The sequence below is a fragment of the Gopherus flavomarginatus genome, chromosome 4 (genome assembly GCF_025201925.1).
Source record: "Gopherus flavomarginatus isolate rGopFla2 chromosome 4, rGopFla2.mat.asm, whole genome shotgun sequence".
Taxonomy (NCBI): Eukaryota; Metazoa; Chordata; order Testudines; family Testudinidae; genus Gopherus; species Gopherus flavomarginatus.
In genome coordinates this window covers 125,043,085-125,065,728 of record NC_066620.1, presented here as the reverse complement: position 1 = coordinate 125,065,728, position 22,644 = coordinate 125,043,085, and the positions used below count along the sequence as shown (strand labels likewise).

The following is a 22,644-nucleotide window of genomic DNA, read 5'->3' as shown; positions in this document are numbered from 1 at the left end:
TTTAGTCTGAGGGACCACCCCCCTCCCCCGGGTCCACAGGTTGAAAACCACTGCTCTAAAGAGTTAAGCACCGCATTCCAGGGTGTGTCACCTAACCCATCCCCAGCTTTGAGCAAGAGAAAAGATGCGTCTGCCCTGTTGAGGAACGAGGTTTGGAGTCATTCATGGCTGCAGCTGTTTCCTGTGAGGAGTAGAAAAACAGTTTTGCTATCTGATGTGAGCAGTTGTAGTAAGGATGTGGTCTTCCTAGGTACATCTAAACAGCAGCTGGCAGTGAGCCTCCCAGCCTCGGTAGATAGACCTATGACCCAAGGGGTGGCTAGCCCAAAATCTCTGCGGGTACCTCACCACCCACACTGCTATTTTAGCGTGCTAGCTCAAGCCCCGCTAGCACAAGTGTCACCTGAGCTGAGAGGTTCACTATCAGCTTGAGTGAACAATATGGAGAGACTCTCAGACAGACTCCCCTGTATTTATATGACAAGCTGGCTGTGGTGATAAAAAAATTGAAGTCTGCTTTTTCTGAGTGCTCCCCTACATTTTGAACAACGTACTGCCCATATTCTGTAGCATGGGAACTGAAGTCATTCAGATTTTAGACATATTAAAATACTTTTTTAAATTAGATTAGAAAAATACTGATTTCTTCTTAATACACAAAAGGTTGAAAGCGGAGATCTCCAAAAAAGCAGCTACAGAGGGTAATGTAGAATATTTTATAAATATAAAACATAAAAACCTTCAACTCAGCCCTAAATATGGAGCCATGATTGGTACCTCTACAGTACTGAGCAAGAAAATTGGGCCAAAAATTCTTAACCAAGGAAGAAAGTAGGGAGAGTTGCCAACTCTCACCGTTTTATTGAGAGTCTCATAATATTGGGTGTTATTCTCAAGGCTCCAGCAACTGGAATCCAGTGATCACATGAAAGTCTCTCCCTCTTAAAAAAATAGCCAAATTAAGCCCTCAAGTTTCATCAACAACAGCTTGAAAACGTGAACACCCCAATGCCTGCACAGATATGAAACCGTAAGGCCAATACAAAGAACTTAACATGTATTTTTTTTAGTTTCATAGTTTTGAGGCCTGACTCATGAATTTTGAACACATAGCATTGGAAATACTGAGTTAACTCACAAGTACTATTTATGGGAACTCAAAATTACAAGAAAGCTACATAAACCATACAATTGCACCACGAAAAAAACACAACTGTAACCATTCAAACCTACCAAACATATCAGGAAAGAAACAGGAACTTTCTAGAAATGAAATGGCAAAGTAAGAAACAAATCACTTAATACTACGTTGTTAGCTAAATTACTCAAGCCTATAAACACACACATAACCTTTTTGAAAAGTTGCATATGTAGACCACATGTAACTCTGTAATTAAACCAACGTTAAATCGCAAAGTCCCAAGGAATTATAAGCCAATGGGTTTAATTTCAATGCCTTTATTAGAATAAAGCAGATGCTTTTGATGCTCAAAAGCAAAGTAAGATTGCTAATTATCATCATTTCAACATAACACTATCATGCTACGCTCTTTTTTCAGTAAGGCAACAAATGTGGGGAATAGAGGAAATCCAACATGCATCTCTCTCAAATTTAAGTAAACTATTTAAAAATGTTTCACAAGACTTTTCATACAAAAAAGATGTTCGACTTAGAAAGCACTATAAAAATATAGTGATGGTTCAGTGTTGAGTTGCAAATAATGTCAATGAAACTGAATAGGGGCGTATTCTAGATTCTTCACTGTTTTGGGGATGGCACAGAAAGAACGCTGATCAAATTGGAGGATAATTACTTGAAAAGGGATTATACACTTAGAGGTTAGTATTACAGTTCGGAGCCAAATTTGAGGGTTCAAATCCTTGAAGTTTGACAGTGACAAAGTTAATTTTGTTCATAATGGCAGGAATACTCTCAAATGTACAAGTTTACTGAGTAGGTAGTAGTATCAGAGAATAATCAAGGAGTTAAGTGTAATTAAAAAAATACAGTAATAAAAAACACTACACACACAAAAAGGCAAATACCAACTGATGTTCTATTTTAGTTACATATTTTAAATAAAAAAATGCATGTGGTTTGTCTTACTTAGGGTAGGAACAAAAGTAAAGGTGATGGTCAATAGAGCACATATTAAAGGAATTAAGATTTGACTAGCTAACAGATCTTAAAAAGAGAATAGTCATTGAAAGGAGGTGTTTCTAGTAGGTTCCAAAGGGATCAACACTATTCAACATTTTCATCAGTGATCTGAAAATAAATAAACTGCCTGATAAAATTTGTGGATGACAAAGACTGTATCATTTATCATTCTGCCGGAGACAGAGCAGTCAATCAGAGCAACCGAGATCACATGGTAAGCTGTCCCCAATTTAAATAATATGGCTTTTAATACCACCAAATGCAAGGTCGGATCTCTAGGAACAGGGAATGGAGGTCATACCTACACCGTGAGAAAATGTATATTGGAAAGCAGTGACTCTGAAAAGGATTATGGGGTCATGGTGGACAAGCAACTCCACATGAGTTTCCAGTGCGATACTATGGCAAAATGGCCTAATGTAACCTTGGACAGCTAAACAGAGGAAGTAGCAAGGTGATTTTACCTCTGTGTATGGCATTGGTGTGATCGACAATGAAATACTACATATAGTTTTAAAAGGGTATTGAAAAAACTGGAGAATGTGCAGAAAAGAGTTATAAAATTATTCAAGGGTTGGAAAAAATGCCTTACAGTGCCTGTTTAACTTGTCAAGAAAGGTTGAGAGGTGACTTTGATTATATTGTGTAAGTACCTTCACTGGGAGAAAATACCAGTTACTAAAGGGCCCTTGAGTGTAGCAGAGAAAGGCATAACAAGCATCACAGACTGGAAGCTGAAGCCAGACAAGTCAAATGGGAAATTGGGCACACATTTTTAACAGAGTGATTTACCATTAGAACAAACTACCAATGGCAACGGTGGAGTCTCCATGCCTTGATGTAGAGAATTTTGGAAGAGATATTTTAGCCAAACACAAGTTATGATTTAGTCAAACAAGTTGGTAGCTTAAACACAAGGGTAACTGGGTGAAGTGAAATGTAATGGACTGTGATATAGAGGAGATCAGATTAGATTACCTATAGTCTCTTCTGATCTTATACTCTAAGTCTATGATCTGTTGATTTTTAAATGATAACCAACGTACTGTATGTGACTTGATTGGGGTGGGACAGCCTTTGCCTGGGAAATAAATACTACAAAGTGGAAACTGGAAAGAATTCATAAGGTGGATAAAAAAAGGAAAATTGGGGGAAAAAAGAAGCTGACAAAGAATTAAGGGATTTGGGCCGCTATAGTGTGCAGCTGCTGCTGTCAAACTGGTCTGACAATGTGACTTGATCAAATGATCTTGTTGCCAGCTGCCAAGTGGGTGGGTGGAGGAATAACACCATAAATACTTTTCTATTACTACTTTTCCATTTAAAAACTGATAGAGTGGACATTGAGAAGTTATAAAATTGTGAATGAAAGACCAAAAATCAATGAACCATATGTTTTCCAATGCAATGTAGTCCACACAGTTATGAATGCAAGAAGAGATGATTTGTGAAAAAGACACCAAAAGGTTGTCCTCACTGGCCTAGAGAAGAAGAGAGTTGTTAATGGATGTTATTGACTGAAAAATTGATATAGAAGACAGCCATCAAGTTGCCAAAAAGAACATTAAATCCAATAACTAATAATGTCAGATAAAATTAACAAGCTGAATGAAAAAATAAGTTTACTGCGACAAAACAACTTCCCAGTTACCAAAGCTATCTAAGACAACAGTCTAAAAAAATGGGGAAGTAGACAGCAGTATTTATCAGCTTGTGGTGCAAGACTCACAGCAGGTCACACATGTGGGTCTGCTGGCTCCTTATCACAGGCTGAAAAACAGAGTTTCAAAAAAATCCCTTAGGCACTACAATGAAGAGAAAGTTCAGTAAAGATCCCTTTTTTCTTTTCTCTGCAGCATTTCTCTTCCTCCTCTACCAGCGATGTACTTAGCTGGAATGGAAGGAAATCAGCTGCCTTGAGCTCACAGCATGCAAAACAAACTGGAGGAGGAGCAAGGAGAGGACCATCAACGCTTCCCAACGTAATATCGCCCACAATGCCTTGCATCCCATCTTGATACATCCACTACCCAATCCAGCATCCAAAACTAGGCCCCAACCTTGTAATCCTTTGTGTCCACAAAAGAATACGGGATGTGTTGCATCAAGAAATCTTGACTTTTGGCATGGGGTTTCAGAGCTAAAAAGGAGATGTTTTAAATTGTAGGAAATTTGGCATACTCCACTAACAAATGGCCTTCCTAAAAGCAGTGCAATTGTCATTTCTTGTCCTAAGGAAAAGGTAGTTTTTATAGTTACTAGGGCTGACGATCAATCACAATTAACTCACGCACTTAACTTAAAAAATTGCAATTAAAAAAATAATCATGATTAATCAGTTTTAATCACACTGTTAAACAGAATACCAACTGAAATTTATTAAATGAAAAATATAAAATGAGCACTGTACACTTTGTATTCTATGTTGTAACTGAAGTCAGTATATTTGAAAGTGTAGAAAACATCAAAAAATATTCAAATAAATGGTATTCTATTAGGCAATTATTTTTTTTTTATTGCTTGACGGCCATAATGGTTACTTAATACTTTGTATTTCTGTGATAAAGTCTTTAATAGTATTTGTTTGAGATGCACTAAGGAAATATGTCTAATATTTTAGACTCTATTTTACATTACTTCCATAACCAGAATGAAGCAACTAATGTTTTGCTATTTTCTCAGTTACTGTTTATACAGAAGTGGAAGAGGCTAAGCCAGGGCACAGAACACACTGTAATAATTTACTAATCACAAGTGTACATTTTATGAAACGCTGTACTCAGGCAGGCTACTATTCTGTTTTCTGCATTTGTATCCTGGCCAGCTCAAACATGGCTGCCTCAGTTTCTCATTTCACCTAGACAGCAACAGCTGGTACAACTTTTCTTCAGTACAAGAAAAAAATACAAACCTGATTATGTATCATAAGAAGTTATCCTTGGCTAACAGACAGGAAGCAACCTCACATTGATAACATATTAAAACGTCTACTAACAGGAATCACCGGCAAGTTTTCTAAGTATACATACAGTACTACCAAGAACACACTGAATTATGTTATCCACACTATATGTAGAAACATACAAATGTGTGACTCAAAGTTAATAGCTGTAGGTATACAGAAATGTCATTAAAGTGCTGAGGTAAAGGTTTTCTCAGATTTTAAGAAGCTGGCTTCCTAGATTTAAAATTCATTACAAGTTTTTTTCCTTGATGGTACTTCAATATATTGTTAGCAATTAAAGTTGTCAAGAGAGTGATTAACTATTAAAAATGCACCAAAGCCAAAGTTTGCAAAGCCCTAGTTAAAATCTGGCTAATCCCCTACAGTGCTGGAGTGTTTCAGTTTTCAACACTTTAGATTAGATTTTAATCCAGTCAATTGGCAATAGCAGAAAATGAACAGAACACTTTCAATCCAGTGAGTTTTCCTAACTGACTTTTTGGGTGGACTGTGGTGTATAGGAATTGGGTAGTATACCTCTAGTTTGGGGTTCCTCTTCTCTTGAAGAAGCCATCTAAATTCTATTAGCAGCAGTGTATTTATTTATCCCAGATAAATGCTTGTATATAGTTGTTTTATATGGTTAAGGGGAACTCAACTGTGCCTATGCAGGTTTCCTCATATTCTTAATGTTGCATAAAGAGCAGACAAGGACTTTGGTGACTAGGCAGACTTCTGAAAATGTTACCCATGGCATTTAAGAGCATAAGATTTAGAGACCAATTAACAGACCAACAAAAAACCAGTAGCTTAATAAATGTGATCATATAACAAAGTGGAGCAGAATTCTACTTAATATCTTTGGGGATGTCCCTTAAAATGGGGATTATTTAATAAAGCAATGTAAGCAAACGGATATCCCACCCCAATACAAATACAGTACACATATATTGAATGCAATCCAACAAAGCAACTAAAATCAAACAAACAAAAACTTACACCTTCCAGGGGTTATGCTTTATTGTTAACTTAAATAATCTCAGACTAAAGCGCTTTTCTTTGACTGGTTGCTCCTATGATTTTTATCCTTGCATGTTTAGCTCCCTCTGCCTTGGGAAGGTTGGGGTAGGGTGGGCAGACACTAACTTCTCCTCTTCAATTACAATTAACAAGACTCCTGTTATGAGTCCACAGATATAGTTCTTTATACAGAATTCTAGCATTTTCACAGTGGGCTCCTATCATACCTTTAGTCCCAGATTTGGACCTTAGCGTCCAAAATATGGGGGTTAGCATGAAAACCTCCAAGCTTAGTTACCAGCTTGGACCTGGTACTTGCTGCCACCACCCAAAAAATTAGAGTGTTTTGGGGCACTCTGGTCCCCCTGAAAAACCTTCCCTGGGGACCCCAAGACCCAAATCCCTTGAGTCTCACAACAAAGGGAAATAATCCTTTTTCCCTTCCCCCCTCCAGGTGCTCCTGGAGAGATACACAGACACAAGCTCTGTGAATCCAAACAGAGTGACTCCCCCTCTCCGTTCCCAGTCCTGGAAACAAAAGCACTTTCCTCTTCACCCAGAGGGAATGCAAAATCAGGCTAGCAAATCCAACACACACAGGTCTCCCCCTGATTTCTTCCTCCCACCAATTCCCTGGTGAGTACAGACTCAATTTCCCTGAAGTAAAGAAAAACTCCAACAGGTCTTAAAAGAAAGCTTTATATAAAAAAGAAAGAAAAATACATACAAATGGTCTCTCTGTATTAAGGTGACAAAATACAGGGTTAATTGCTTAAAAGAAATATGAATAAACAGCCTTATTCAAAAAGAATACAAATCAAAGCACTCCAGCACTTATATTCATGCAAATACCAAAGAAAAGAAACCATATAACTTACTATCTGATCTCTTTGTCCTTACACTTAGAAACAGAAGATTAGAAAGCAGAAACTACTTCTCCAAAGCTCAGAGAAAGCAGGCAGACAGAAAACAAAGACCTCAGACACAAAATTCCCTCCACCCAAAGTTGAAAAAATCCGGTTTCCTGATTGGTCCTCTGGTCAGGTGCTTCAGGTGAAAGAGACATTAACCCTTAGCTATCTGTTTATGACAGCTCCCAGGTCAAATCTGCTTAGTTTACTAATAACTAGAGTTTTCTCCCTCATCTAGCTGCCCTCTTTGTATGTTCAACCCCCAAATGTGAAAGTCAACCAGGATTCTTTCTGGTTCGTGAATCAGCATTAAGAGCTTACGATTGGAACTTAATTTTTAGGTTTTCCCATAGCTGAAGTGGCTCTGTAGTGCCAAGAGAAGTAAACTTTTAGTCAGTAAATTTAGCAGTGACAATGAATATAAAGATCAGAATCAATAAAGTACAGGTGCATTTGAGTGTCCAACACTGCAGGAGTTAAGTCTAGCGGTCTCCTCCTTCCAAATCAGTTACCTTAAAAGTGAACGCATGTTTACCACCACTACAATTGTGTCACCTCTTTTCCTTCCCCTTCCCACTCACTAACACTCCCACCTCCCAAACTGTGTTTAATTAAATTTACTTGAAAACTGTGGCTGTGTTTTTTATTTTTGTATGAAAGATGGGGGTAAAAACTAATGAGTCTTCCTCATCCCGCCCACCCCCCAACACTCCCATCCTCAAACCCAGTATTCAATTGGCTTTGGGAACTCATTGCAATATCTCATAAGGGTTTTATGGAGACTGACTGACAGTTACAGAACTAGATATTGTATTTGCACATTAATAGTATTAAACACACTGCAATAGCAGCTAAGGCACAATCCTCTTGAGGAGCAAGGTGAGAAGGCATAAAAGGAAAACTAAAGGAGTTATACCAGCACCTCTAGCAGTAAATTCTCTTGTTTAGACAAGCCCTAGAAGTTCTAACTTTTGTCTCTCCCACACTCAGAAGCAGAAAACTGTAGTGTTACACTGCTCCTATGTGGAGTCAGTGCCTTCCACACAGTCAAGCAGTAGCCATGGAAAGAACTTGCATGTTGCCATGGACAAGCACTGTTAATTATCTGTATTACAGTAGTGCCATATTGGGGCTCCACTGTGCTTTGCACTGTACAAACACATACTGAGCGACCTCCCTGCGCCAAAGAACCTATAGTCTATAAAAGACAGAGTGGAAAGGGAAACAAAGGCACAGAGGAATAAAGTAACTTTCGTAAGTCACACAGAGCAGGTCAGTGACATCCACGAATAGAACCCAGGTCTGATTCCCAGTCCAATGCCACATTCACTAGACCATACTGCCTTCCATGTGCAAAAGCTGCAAAGATATAATTCTGTCCTGCAGTAAAACCTCATCAGAAAATATTCTGAAATGATGATCCCTACAAACTTAAAACCAGACTGCATGGCTAACAGATCACCTAGAGCTAGGGTTGCCAATTTTGGTTGGACGTATTCCTGGAGGTTTCATCACATGACATAGTCTTTAATTAAACATTAATTTTTAATTCCTGGAGACTCTAGGATAACCTTGGAGGGTTGGCAAACCTACGAAGTCTGAAAACTGTGTTAATTTTAAAACATGCTTTCCAGTAATGGCCTACTGAGATACTAGGAAGTTACATGCATATTGGTTATCTATCTATCTATATATCACTACTCCTTTTACTGCACATACACATGCTAATGAGCACATTCAGTATAGTTTCAGGGAAAGCGGTTGAGGGAAAGGGAAATTGTCTGGAGGAGAAAGAAGGGCAGAACTTACAGATTTCTTTCTATAATGCCAAAGACCATTTAATTTCTCCCTACTATTCATAAAGCTAAGATTTTCAGTTCTGACTTTCCATGGGCTCTCACTTCATATTTGACACTCTCTACATAATGTCAGTTAATCCCCATTTCAAATGGGTCAAGCTAATGCACTTTGAGGAAGCTACATACTACGGCATATTGCTTTAATTAGTGAAGAACTGGTTTCCAGCATGACTGGTTCATTTCCTGCAGTAACTGACTGCTACATGAGATAAGAAGTTTATTAGGCCAAGCAGGGAATTAAGACAGAAATGGAAAAACGTGTATGTTTGAAATCATGCTAAATAGCAGTCCTACCCTACAAGGTGACAGTGTCACTACTCCATACCAAAACTGGGTATAGAAAATGATTTAAAATCTTCATTCTAAAACCAAAACCTCAGGGTTTTTTTTTTTAAACCCAGAGATGTCAAAATTGTTTTTGTTTTGCCCTACCACCATTTTTCCCACTGAATGCAATAAAATAAGTGATATTCATAGGTTCTTTTCTGCACTTTCAATTTTCTTTTGTGTTTTTTAAACTACTAATTTTTTCAAAAGCTGGAGATTTTGAGCAGTCCAAACAGCAAGAAAAAAACCCCAGTCTCAAAAATGAAACAAAAATGCCCTGCACATAATTCATACTAGTGCATTTAGTGGTAAAAGTGGGGGAAACCCTGATATTTCTGGTTTTGCTGAAATATTAGAAACTTTCAGAATCCTAAAGCTTTCCAAAAAAGTTTCCAGATTGAAAGAATTTTTTTTTTGATAAAACAACAGCCTCACAAAAGTTATGGCTAGTTTTACACCCCCCCCCCCCCACACACACACACACACTCTTTAGTACACCTCAGCACTCCCAACTTAGAACTGAATTGCAGCATCAAGTCAGCACTAGAGGGATGGGATGTCCACATCAAGCAAATATACTTGCTTGTTTTTGGTGGGGGGGGGGATGTTAAGAACTCCCAAAGCTTTCCACAGTCAAGAGACAGTTTACTACTCCCAACTAATTTTCACCAACACGCTGATTTAGGACACTTTCACAAAGCAGAATTAAAGACTCGTGTCTGAGCCTAAAGTTCTGATTTCAGCTAGAGACCATACTTTTTTATAATGTTAAAGTCTTGAGTTATGCATTACACAGTATATGAAATTAGCAGCCAGTTTACAATACATAAAGCCAAAATCTTATATGCAGCTTGAAGAGAGGCATCATTTGGTAACTTTTTTTTCTTCCCCAACCATACCTAAAGTATTTTAAAAACAAAGTAGATATCCGCAGCTCATTTCAATAGTAGCTATTTTCAGAGGATCTTCTAACACTTCCTTCTACCAAGTGACTTCATAGGCTCATGCTGATTTGTTTTCTTGATGAACGAGACCAATACCAAGTAGATGGCCTAGAGATGGGACCACATGACGAATGTGGTAACATGTTATCTGCTCCATGATTTTTTCAGTGCTTTTATAGGTCTCTGAAATTTTCCCCAGTGTTAGAGCCCCATGTGCCATTCTTGGTACCAGGCTCATTTTCTAATCTTTATCATTCTTTATCCTTTATCATTCTTATCCTCAGTCTTTATCACAGGCTACACCGACTACATTTCACATGGATTTTGTCTCCAGAGCTTTAATTTTTCTGGTGGCCATTTTAAGTGGGATATGTTCAATTTTTTTTCTTGCTTATTAATCTCACAAGTAGTTTGCACCAGCTACTCAAATCTAAATCTTGCACTATAACATCCACAAGCATAATTAGCAAAGTGATCTGTCCATCACTGTCAAACTTCAGCAACAATATAGCTGTTATTCTTCCTTGACACACAAAAGTAAAGGTTAAGTATAACAGCTCACTTGTTCCATAGTGAAGAATGTCTAGCATGACCTTTGCTAATGCTCAGGCTAAGAAATATTTCAAAGTACAGTACATCTTTAGCAGTTTTCTTGCATGTCTATCTAATGTCATGAAGGATTACAACCCCTACTTAGATATCTTGTTCTTATGATTTTATGACTATTTCTTATTAAAGTATTGGTCTCTGGTTTTCAGATGACAATTTATACTGTCTGAGCACTGGAACAACTTATACTGGATGCAAAATGACAACAGTAAGTAAATTGCATTATAGACCCTTATCAGAATTTATTTACTGAAAAGTGATCCATCCTGAATCAATTAGTGAAGGTGAAATTTCACTTCTGTTTTATGGTACATCAGAAAAACAGGGATTTATAATTAGATCCAAGTAATGTTTTAAACCATTTTGCTAAACTATTTTAGTCAAAACAAATATTAAACCTTTCAAACAGCAATTGAGAACACTCAATTTTCTTGTTGTAGTTAAACTTATCAGAAGAGTAGCCATGTTACTCTCTGTAGCCACAAAAACAAGGAGTCCAGTGGCACCTTAAAGGCTAACATTTATTTGGGCATAAGCTTTCGTGGGTAAAAAACCCACTTCTTCAAATGCATGGAGTCCACTGTTCTCATAAATGTAGACACTTTTGTTTCCCACACTTTTGAAAGCTGAGGACCTCCCTTCAGAAAAAGGGAACAAATCATGCCCCTCTGAAAACCTCGTGCATTTCTAGAGACCTATCCAAAAAATAATAGTCTTGATAATACTTCCTCTTTTCTTCCATGCTTCGATAAACAGTGAAATAGTTAACTTTTGATGTTTAAATTACTGACCTCGGAATTAGCACCCACTGAATAAGTGAGTTCATACCTTAGCAATTGTTCCTGGCTCCCTGCAAACTCAGTATGTGCCTTCACAGCAGAGTTAACCTACGTGATCAGTTCCCAGCTGTGAGCACCCTGGTCAGTCTAAATGGGGCGTGAGCATCCCCATAGCTAAGTCATACCTATGTTACTATGTCCTCACTGGTTCTTTATTTACCTATATGTGTGTCTCTGGGGGCATATCCCCTGGTTCTTTGTGCTGAGACACTAGGATTCTTCCACTGTTAGTATTGTCAATTGCGGAAGAATCGGTCTGTTTTTTCAGAATAGCAATGGAAGACTATCAGCACTTGAGCAATTTTTGTCTGTGTCCTCTGTGGAAAGTGGGTGGATTCCAGTATAGACTTAAAGCACCTCCAAACCCAGATAGAGGTTTTTGTATGTGGATGGGGTTGAGTTAAAAACAAAGTAAGAATCTGGGCTGACTGCAATGAAGACATATCCTCAGATACTGCTGAACTGCTGACGCTTGGATATTTTAAAATTTCTCTTTTCACTTAGACATGTCAGCAAGTGGCATGTGTGCGCATTTGTTGCAAGCAGCAGATGGCCCTCAAAGACCAGGTAGGAGCTCTTGAGGCCAGAGTGGCTGAACTGGAGGAGCTAAGGAAGACAGGTAGATAGACAAGACTTTCTGGGACACAGTAAAGGAGTCCAACCCCTACTCTGACAGCCTCTGTGCTGGTGAGGAGGAAGAAAGTCTAATTGGAGAACATCGAAGTGAAGTGGAAGGAAATGATCCCATAGTTAAGACCCTCCTCTTCCAGAGGATATCATAATATCCTCTCATACTGAGGAGACCCCAGTTATTAGGAGGATAGGTAATAGTAATGGGGGATCATAGGAAATATAACAAACTGTGTTTGTAATCACCTGGAGAACCTCATGGAGGTAAATTGTCTGCCGATGCAAAGGAAAGGTTGCTGATCTCTAAAGACATGGAGTCCAAATTCAGGTTGCTAGGTAAGAGATTAAAGCCTAGGACCTCCACGGTAGCATTGTCTGAAATGCTTCCGGTTCCATGTATGTGTCTAATTAGACAGATAGAACTGCAGGATCTCAACATGCAGATGAAACAACGATATAGTGAGGAAGTCTCGAGGATCATTAGGAACTGAGGAACCTTTTGGGAAAGGAGGAACCTATACAAGAAGGAGAGGCTCCACCTAAACCAAAACAGAACCAGATAGCTGACTTGTAACACCAAAAAGGTTGTAAAGAGTTTTTTTTTAAAACTAAGTGGGGGAGGAGGGGGAAGTCAAGTGCAGAGGAGCGCACTGTTTGGGACAGAGACATCCTTCAGGGGATCTTTTAATGGGGATTCTCTACATCCTATTAAAAAGGAGAGGATAGCAACTGTTAAAGTGCAGGTAGAAGCTGAATAGAAACAGTTAAATGAAAAAGGAGTCCCATTCAATTACTTCACATGAAGGCAGACCACTATATATTAAAAAAAATTACAACTGCTTATATACAAATGCTAGAAGTCTAAGTACTAAGATGAGTGAACTTGAGTGCCTGGTATTAAACAAGGATACTGATATAATAGGCATCACAGAAACGTGATGGTATGATGATAATGGGACAAAATATATAGGAATGACAGAATAGGTCATTCTGGTGGGGGAGAGGCACTATAAATGAAAACATACATACAGAGTAAAATGTAGTAAAAATCTTAACTGAATCCAACTGCACCATGACATCTCCAGGGACAGAAATTCCAGGCTTGAGTATAACAGGAATATAGAACAAACCACCTGACTAGGATGATGATAGTAGTTATGAAATGCTCAAGTAGATGAGAAGCAATAAAAATAGAAAAAGCTCAATAATAATGAGGGGTTCTAACTGTCCCCATATTGACTAGGTACATATCAGCTCAGGATGGGATGCACAAACAAGATTTCTAGACACTATTAATGACTGCTTCTTGGAGCAGCTAGTCCTGGAACTCACAAGGAGAGAGGCATTTTTTTTATTTAGTCCTAAGTGGTATACAAGAGGTGACTACAGCTAAACCACTCAGTAATAACGACAATAATGTAATTAAATTTAACATCCTTGCAGGGGGGAATATACCAAAGCAGCTCCCACAGTAGCCTTTAACGTCATAAAGGGGGGGATACACAAAAATGAGGACACTAGTTAAAAACAGAACTTCAAAAGGAAGTCACAAGAGTGAAATGCCTCCAAACTGCATGGAAACTTTAAAAAAAACCATCATAATAGAGGCTCAAATTACGTGTATACCCCAAATTAAACAACACAGTAGAAGGACCAAAAAATGCAATGGCTAAAAAAGTAAAAAGAGGAAGTTAGAGACAAAAAGACATAATATTGGAAGTCAAATCCTACTGAAGAAAATAGAAATCAGCATAAACTCTGGAAAGTCAAGTATAATTAGAAAGGCTAATAAAGATTTGAAGAGCAACTAGCGAAAGACAAAAACTAAACAGCAAAAAATACTTCAAGTACATCAGAAGCAGTGAGGCCACTGGATGATTGAGGTGCCAAAGGAGCCCTCTAGAAAGACAAGGTCTTTGCAGAGAAGCTAAATGAAGCCTTCACTACAGGAGGATGGGAGGGCGATTCCCACACCTGAGTCATTCTTTTTAGCTGACAAATCTGAGGAACTGTCCCAGATTAAGGCATCAGTAGAGGAGGGTTTTGGAACAAATTGATAACCTGAAAAGTAATAAGTCACCAGGACCAAATGGTATTCATGCAAGAGTTCTGAAGGAACCTAAGTATGCAACTGCAGAACTACTAGCTGTGGTACAGCACTTAAGTCAGCCTCTGTACCAGATAACAGGAAGATACATTATGTGACATCAATTTTTTAAAAAGGCTCCAGAGGTCATCTGGCAATTACAGGTCCGTAAGCTTAACTTTCAGGCAAGTTGGTTAATTCTCTTCTTTACTGTAGCTTTATCAGATAAATAGATTATTATTATTTGTTGGGGAAGAGTCAACACGACTTTTGTGAAGGGAAATCATGCCTCACCAATCTATAGAATTCTTTGAGAGGGTCAAAACAAACATGGATAAAGGTGATCCAGCACATGTAGTGTCAAAGATTTTTCTGCAAGTCCAAGTATAAGGTCCTTCACCAAAGACTCTTAAGCAAAATAATCAGTCATGAGATAAGAAGGAAGATCCCGTCATGGATCAGTAATTGGTTAAAAGACAGGAAAAAGGGTAGGAATAAATGGTCTGTTTTCAGAAGGGAGAGAGATGTAAATAGTGGTGTTCCTAGGAGTCTGTACTCGGACCTGTGCTATTCAACATATTCATAAATGGATCTGGGAAAAGGGATAAATAGTGAGGTGGCAAAATTTGCAGATGACACAGAACTACTCATTATAGTTACGTCCAAAGCAAGCTATGAAGAGTTGCAAAGAGTTCTCACAACAGTGGGCGAATGGACAACAAAATGGCAGATGAAATTCAGTGCTGATAAATACAAAGTAATGCACATTGGAAAACATAATCCCAACAATACCCACAATATGATGGGGTCTAAATTAGCTGTTCCCACTCAAGAAAGATCTTGGAGTCATTGTGGACAGTTCTCTGAAAACAGCTCCTCAAATGTGCAGCGGCAGTCAAAAAAGCTAACAGAACATTAGGAGCCATTAAAAAAGGGACAGATAATAAGAGAGAAAAGATAATGCCACTATATATAAATTGATGGCACACTCACATCTTGAATTAGATAGAGTTCTCCTCCGTGAACTTATCAATGGCTATTTGCCAAGATCATCAGACATGCAACCCCATGCTCTGGGTGTCCTTAAGCCTCTGACTGCCAGATGCTGGGACTGGACACCAGGAGATGGATCACACAATTGCCCTGTTCTGTTCAATCCCTCTGAAGCATTGGCCACTGTGAGAAAAATGGCACTGCGCTAGCTGGACCATTCGTCTGACCCATTATGACCATTCTTATGTTCTCACCCCCATTTCCACACACATACACTCACAACCTTTGAATCCTGAAGGGGTAAAACTCAAACTTCTGGAAATGCTGCACTAGAATACTTAATTCTTGAGGATTTGCTAAATGCTGCACTTAGGCTGTTTTAGGAGTGTCATCCAAAGATAATAAAATTTTTCATCTCTTCTCCCATTTCAAGCAAGATATAAACACCCTATTTTAAAATTTATATAGTTTTACACATTTTTGTATCTTTCTAATAAATCAAAGCTATGCACTATCTTGTGGGTATCAAGGAAATTAGTTCACTTTTATTATTTCCAGAATAATGAAGACTGACAATAGTTTCTATATTCTAATAAGAAATTTTCAGGGTTTTTTCCCCCCGTTCTACGAGGTTTAAGCCAACACTAATCTGTGCATAAGGAAGCAGTGTTCTCTACTCAACTTCTCCCTTAGCTGATGCTCTTCTATTCAGTTCTGCACCATTTCTAAATTTAAAGAAGATATTTCTAAAATGCATTACCTAAAATGCACATTCTTCTTTCAGTACATTTGTAAATTTTTCAAGCTAATTTCGGGCTGAAGAAATGTCTAACACTAATTTATAGCTATATCTCTTGCAACACTGGCCTGGTCTACACTAGGGTGGGGAGGTCGATGTAAGATACGTTGACTTCAGCTACAAGAATAGAGTAGCTGAAGTCGACGTATCTTAGTTTGACTTACCTCCTGTCCTCACTGTGCGGAATCAATGGCCATGGCTCCCCTGTCGACTCTGCTTCTGCCTCTCACCCTGGTGGAGTTCTGGAGTCGACAGGAGCGCATTCGGGGATCGATTTATCGTATCTAGATGAGACACGTTAAATCAATCCCTGTTAGAGCAATCGCTACCCACTGATCTGGCGGGTAGCATGGGCATACCCATTTATGGGTACAACTATAGGTCATCTCACAAAAGAGAAAACCAGTTAGAGATTTTCTCCATTTCAAGTCAATTAACAGGTCACTAACTCCTTGCCAGAAGATACTTGTGAAAGATCCACTTTTGCACCCACATGGAATATGTAGCAGTAGTTATTTCTCTGGTATAGCATTTAATTTTTATTTCATGTTTTTACTGCGCGTAGTGACAAAGTGATATGGATCTGAGTAGTGTAATACAGTGTAATTATCCACATATGGTATAGCACCGAAATGCTTCATTAACTTCATTTAGAGGAGCAAGATGATGTAACTTGTGACAAGGCAATGCAAGCCGTCACCTTAGTCTGTTAACTTCTATACACAACATGCTATGCAACAAGTGTCAGTATCAACAGCTGGGAAGAGCATGTGTGTCACCACTGTAATCTCTTCAACTGATTTACTGTCCTAACATTCATGTCACTAAGTAAAAAAGCAAAAACTACTCACCAAATAAGTTGCTTGAATGTCCTTGTTTAGATATGGGTTTCAGTTCATTTAATCCCCAAGCATAACGCTTATAATTATCCCAGGAATGTTTCATCATCTGGAGGGAAATGAAAGCAGGATTATGATGTTGATTTAACAAGAAAACATAATTCGTGTTATATCGGTCACGTTATACTGAGGTAGAGGTGTAATATTTTCAGCATTCTGGCTAGAGAGGTGTAACTGGATTACTAGTTTTATAATAATCCCTTTTTATACAAAATCATCAATTTCCGGGCACCTAGAATTCTGCAAGGAGAGAAAAGCCAAGCTGGAATCTCCTACAAAGACAACTCACATTTGCCGCTTTACATAGCCATGCTGATATCTCTCAGATAACAGAAATAACAGATTATCTTTATGGAGACGGAACAAAAAAAAGTTAAGAAACTGAAAAAGTAGTATTGTACCATTACAGCAAAGTTCTGAATAGTTATAATTATACTAAAAACTATTTTAAATATAACTTACAGGTTGCAAAGTCAAACACTTGAGAGTTGGGCAACCATAAATCTGGTACTTGTTGAGCAATTTTAATTCTGCCCCCTTGTGTACCTATCCTGTGAAGTGAATAAACATGTAGGAATCTCCTAAAGAAAATGAGTCATTATGTAATAAATAACTATCAATATATGGGGGTCAAATTAAGATTGCATAGGCCACCATAAATGTACCACTTCCTAAGTTTTGAGTGTTTGGCTTTGAAACCTTGGCATTCTTTTAACAGATTGTGTATGAGATTTCCTGATTTTGTGGATTTGTTTGATTTTAAAAAACTCAAAGCAAAATCAAGTTGAGTATGTGCAACTAGCACCCTACTCAACCCCTTGTGAATCAATAAGGTTTGAACCTTGAACCTGCAGTATTACAGCAGAGACTGTTACTAGAGCTACAGGTCTAGCGATATGCTCAAAGTGTAAGGAGTGCTGGGTCGGGGGGGCAGGCCCAGCACAGGCTGGCTCTCTTCATCCTGCAACTGACCTAGGAGCTGGAGGAGCTCCTGCTTACATGGTGGTGTCCCCAGAGATGGAGGATTGGTTGCCAGCACCATATGCTGGGTCCAGGGGGTGGTTGAGAGGGGGCCCCAGCTTGTATCTCCTCCTCCTCCCTTAGGGTGACCAGACAGCAAATGTGAAAAATCGGGACAGAGGGTAGGAGGTAATAGGAGCCTATCTAAGAAAAAGACACAAAAATTGGGACTATCCCTATAAAATCGGGACATCGGGTCACCCTACCCTCCCTCCATCAGCTTCACCTAGCTCCCTAGTGTTCAGGCAGCAGGTGGTGGTAGTGCTCCCACACATGTAACCCTGGCCTCTGCATGAATCCATGCTGCCATTTCCTAAAAAAGGCAAGCAAAAGAAAGGAAATAGCCATTTTTAAAGGTACTATACCTCACCAAAATCTGAATGGAATTTCACAGAACAAGAAAAGTCACTTCTGTAGCCTCATGGTCATTAACTGTGCTGAATATCAAAGGCCTGCAGCAAGTAAGGGAGGTGAGAGATTCTCAAAGAAAGGTTGCAGAAATCCTTTATAATGGACAGTGTTAGGCAACTTAAATATAAGGTCACTACAAGCCTCTCCTATAGTAAGTAACAGAACAAATGGATAGGGGTTCAAAACCACTAACAGCCAAGCTTGCTCATTATCTTCTTATAGATGCCAAACTTCCAGGATATTTTTTCCTATGTTTTTCCGTATCAGTTTAAAATTTCAATTAGTTTTGCTTATTGTCAGCTAGCTATGACTATTAAACTTTTAGTCAAGTTTATTACCAATTTGTTTTCTATAGACACACTTCTACTTTTAGCGCTTAATACAAGATTTTTTTAATGCAAACTATCATCCCTTTAAATAGTTTGTTAGCCCTCTGGTGCTCTTTACTGTGTTCTAGGTTTCAGAAGCCTCGAGGAGACCCAGGTAAAATATGCAACTTCTAACTGCATAGTGTATGTGCATTTAGTAAACAACTGTGTCCTCTGTGATTTCTTAATATTGTTTTTGTTGTATAGAGAAGAAGAGAGAAAACACGGTAGATTAATAGACTCATTTTAGTTAGCACTACATGCTGGACAGACAAAAATCAGCCTCAAATTTGTATTTTTTTGATTAGCCAGGAAGTCTTGTTTGTTGGAGTTTAATAATTTAAAATCCTTGCGCACTTGTTTTTCCCTCAAATCATTGTGGTACCAATTTCCACTAATATTCAATTAATATCAGTGATACTCGGACTGAGGCTTATGAGCCACAAGTTGCTCTTTAATCTGTCTCCTGTGGCTCTTTGCAGTACATGATATTAAAACAATGATTTAATTATTAACCTAAGTTATAAATCAATCAGAAAGTGTTTACTATATTAACTAATTGTAGTTGATAAAAATACTTGCTCATTCTGCTGTGAATACATATACATGAACACACACCTAAATATTTCCTGTCATACTGTTTAAATATTCATATGTGGTACTCTAGTAAATTAAACAATGAATTCACACTATCGTGGCTCCTTTGGGAAATGCTGATTTGAGCTAATTTGGCTCCTGAACCACTGAGGTCTGAGTATCACTGCATTAGTGTTATAAAGTAGTAGCTCTACTTCCAACATGCATTAAACAAAAAAAAGCTACCTTACGTCTGACCACCTTAGCAGATAATAGTCACATACAAAGCTTTGGATTCGGCAAGGTTTCTGGTTCTGACACATTAAGACTGGAATTTTACCAAACATCTTCTGGCTGAACAATCCTCTGTAACAATCTTCAATATTTCATTTGCAATATGCTCTCCATCCCCCGCTTCCAATTAGCAGTTCTTAATTACCATAATTCATTCATTATAAGGCCAGAAGAGACCACTGTGATCATCTAGTCTGACCCTGCATAACAGGCCATAGGGCTTCCGTAATTTATTCCTTTTTGAACTACAGCATGCCTTTTAGAAAAGCATTCAATCTTGATTGAAAAAAGTTTCCAATGATGGACAATCCACCATAACCTTAGGAAGCTGTCCAATGGTTAATTACCAGCACTTAAAATGTGCACCTTATTCGCTAATTCCTAATCTAGATTTGTCTAGCTTCAACTTTTAGCTATTGTGTCTTATTATATATTTGTCTGCTAGACTGAAGAGCACTGTTATCAAATTTCTGTTCACTGTGTAAGTACTTCTGGGCTGTGATGAAGCCACCCCTTAACCTTCTCTTTGATCGGATAAATAGATCGAGCTTCCTGACTCTCTCATCGTAAGGGATTCTTTCCAATCCTTTAATCATTTCTATGGCTCTTCTCTGAACCATCTCCAATCAACATCATTGTCCACAGTTCAAGAAAGATCACAATCCAGATTGCTAGAAATCACATAGGCTGGTTTAAATCAGGGTGCCGAACCTTAACCATTAGAGAGTCAATTACATTGTGATTTCTCAAAATGAATAGACTTTGTGCTGTTATCAATATCAACTCAAAGCAGCAGTGTTTTGAACCTCCACCCAAAGTTTTACACAGGAGATCTAAGTATCTTCCCTAGCTGGCCTCTGAAGAAGCTTAAAACCACCTGAATTTGTAACTGTTTTACCCAAAATTGGATCCATACTTATCACTGTCTCACTTCCTACAGTATTCAAAGGCAATATGCATTTTTATCTAATGTAGACTTAAAAAAAGGGAAATAGAGCTTTCAATTCTACCTATCAGATCAACCCAGACTCTGTTACAAGAATATAGGAAAGGGAGAACTCATCCTTAACCAATTCCATATATGGGTCAAACTGGTATGGAGACAGCATTAGAAAGAGTTTAACATGACTAATAGGACTTGTCTACACTGGTAACTTACAGTGCTGCAACCTTCTCCCTCAGGGGGATGAAAAAACACCCCCGCCCGAGCACAGCAAGTTTCAGTGCTGTAAAGCACCAATGTAAACAGTGCACCAGTCCTCTCACCCAGCATACCAGAGCTCTCGCCCAGTGCTCTCCCGCAACCACACAAGCCACGTTAAAGCACTACTGCGGCAGTGCTTTAGCATTGCCAGTGTAGACTAGCCCATATTCCCCACCACTCAAGCATCGGCAATTCTTATTCTAATCCTCTTTTCCAAATATTGCTATTATAGATAATCCTATACTGGACATTATATTTATACTAAAAAACTTGTAAACTGCATAATCCAAATCTGTTCTACTCACTTTAAAAATTATGCTTTATCTCAACGTTTAGAAGACGGCACAAACTAAATCTTTCACTGATTCACATTAATCTAATCTCAGCAAAATTAACAAGAAAACCTAATCATTCCCTCCCCTGTTGGATACAAAGTAAAACGTGCTATTGCAGTTACTACCACAGCAGTTAGCTAAAATCCATGAGTAAGGCTGCGATTTAGTCATAGGTATTTTTAACAAAGTCATGGACAGGTCACAGGCAATAAACAAAAATTCACAGCCCCATGACTTCTCCATCATTTGTACAATAAACATCCCTCACTAAACCTTAGCTGGGTAGTCTAGGGGGAGCCGGGGCTAATGGCTCCAGCTGCCTGGGGCCACTGAGCAGCCGCTGCTCCGACCGCCCCCGAGGTTGCATCCCCGGCATTGCTCGTCCCCGGGGTTGCAACCCTGGCATTGCTCCCACTGCCCGAGACCACTGCTTGGGCAGTCCCAGGGGCCAGCCACACTGGCTGCTGCTCAGGTGGCCACAGGACCAGCTTCCCAAGGCCCCCCAATCAGCAGCCAGGGCGGCTCCAGCAGTGACCCGTGTGGCTGGCTGCAGCTGGCCCCTGGGCCAGCTGCTTGGGTGGCCCTGGGGTCAACCATACTGGCCGCTGCAGAATCCGGTAATCTGCGATTTCCATGACCTTCGTGACAGATACAGAACCCTATCCACAAGTAGTACGAGTATCTATGGAAACATTATAGCAATTAAGGAAGGAGATTAGTCTTTTTAAAACCATTTTGGACTGTTATAAACCACTTGCAAGCAAATGTAGCTGTTTCATTGTTTCTTAAATTACAAACAGTGCCTTCAATAAAAATGCGAAGTTTATGTCAAGATATCCAGTCAAGATGACAAAACTAACAAAATACACGGTTAATAGAAATTATTTATACATAAGATTCAAAGTATCAGTTAATTAAAATAAAGTATATATTTGGATAGAATACTCCCACATTTTAATTTTAAGTTTAAAAATTAACACTGATAATCAACAGAACGTTGTTTGAGCCCCACATGGTATACATTAATAGGATAATGCTTTAACACCTTAAAGAGAGTCTCTCCATTTTCATTTAATTCCAGTCCATATATTTCAGTTTCAAAGGAGTTCAAGTTTATATATACAGACATAAGATGCAACACCTTGTCAGAGTTACCATTGGTAAAAACAGTACTTTGTCATAGATACAAACATATCCCTTGTCACCAAGGATCTTAATATACAGAAGCTCTGATCTGGCAGTGTGGTGATCGTTGCAAATTGTGAGCTGAATAGATTCCCGGTGTTAATAGCCTAATTTCATAATGGCATCATACTGAGTTAAAAGTATGTACACACTGGCTTGTTTGCATAATACTCAGAAAAAATGTCCATGTTTCTAAATCAGTAGGATGTCGTCAAACATGTCCTGAAGTA

General features: G+C 38.7%; 1 protein-coding gene across 1 annotated transcript in view; it reads right to left on the bottom strand.

The window, feature by feature from the left end:
* MAN1A1 (mannosidase alpha class 1A member 1) overlaps positions 1–22,644 on the bottom strand; it is a 213,291-nt gene that overhangs the window by 140,593 nt on the left and 50,054 nt on the right. The window contains exon 2 of the mRNA XM_050949612.1: positions 16,974–17,070. Within this exon, the coding sequence (XP_050805569.1) occupies positions 16,974–17,070 (97 nt within the window). The remainder of the gene's footprint in view (positions 1–16,973; positions 17,071–22,644) is intronic.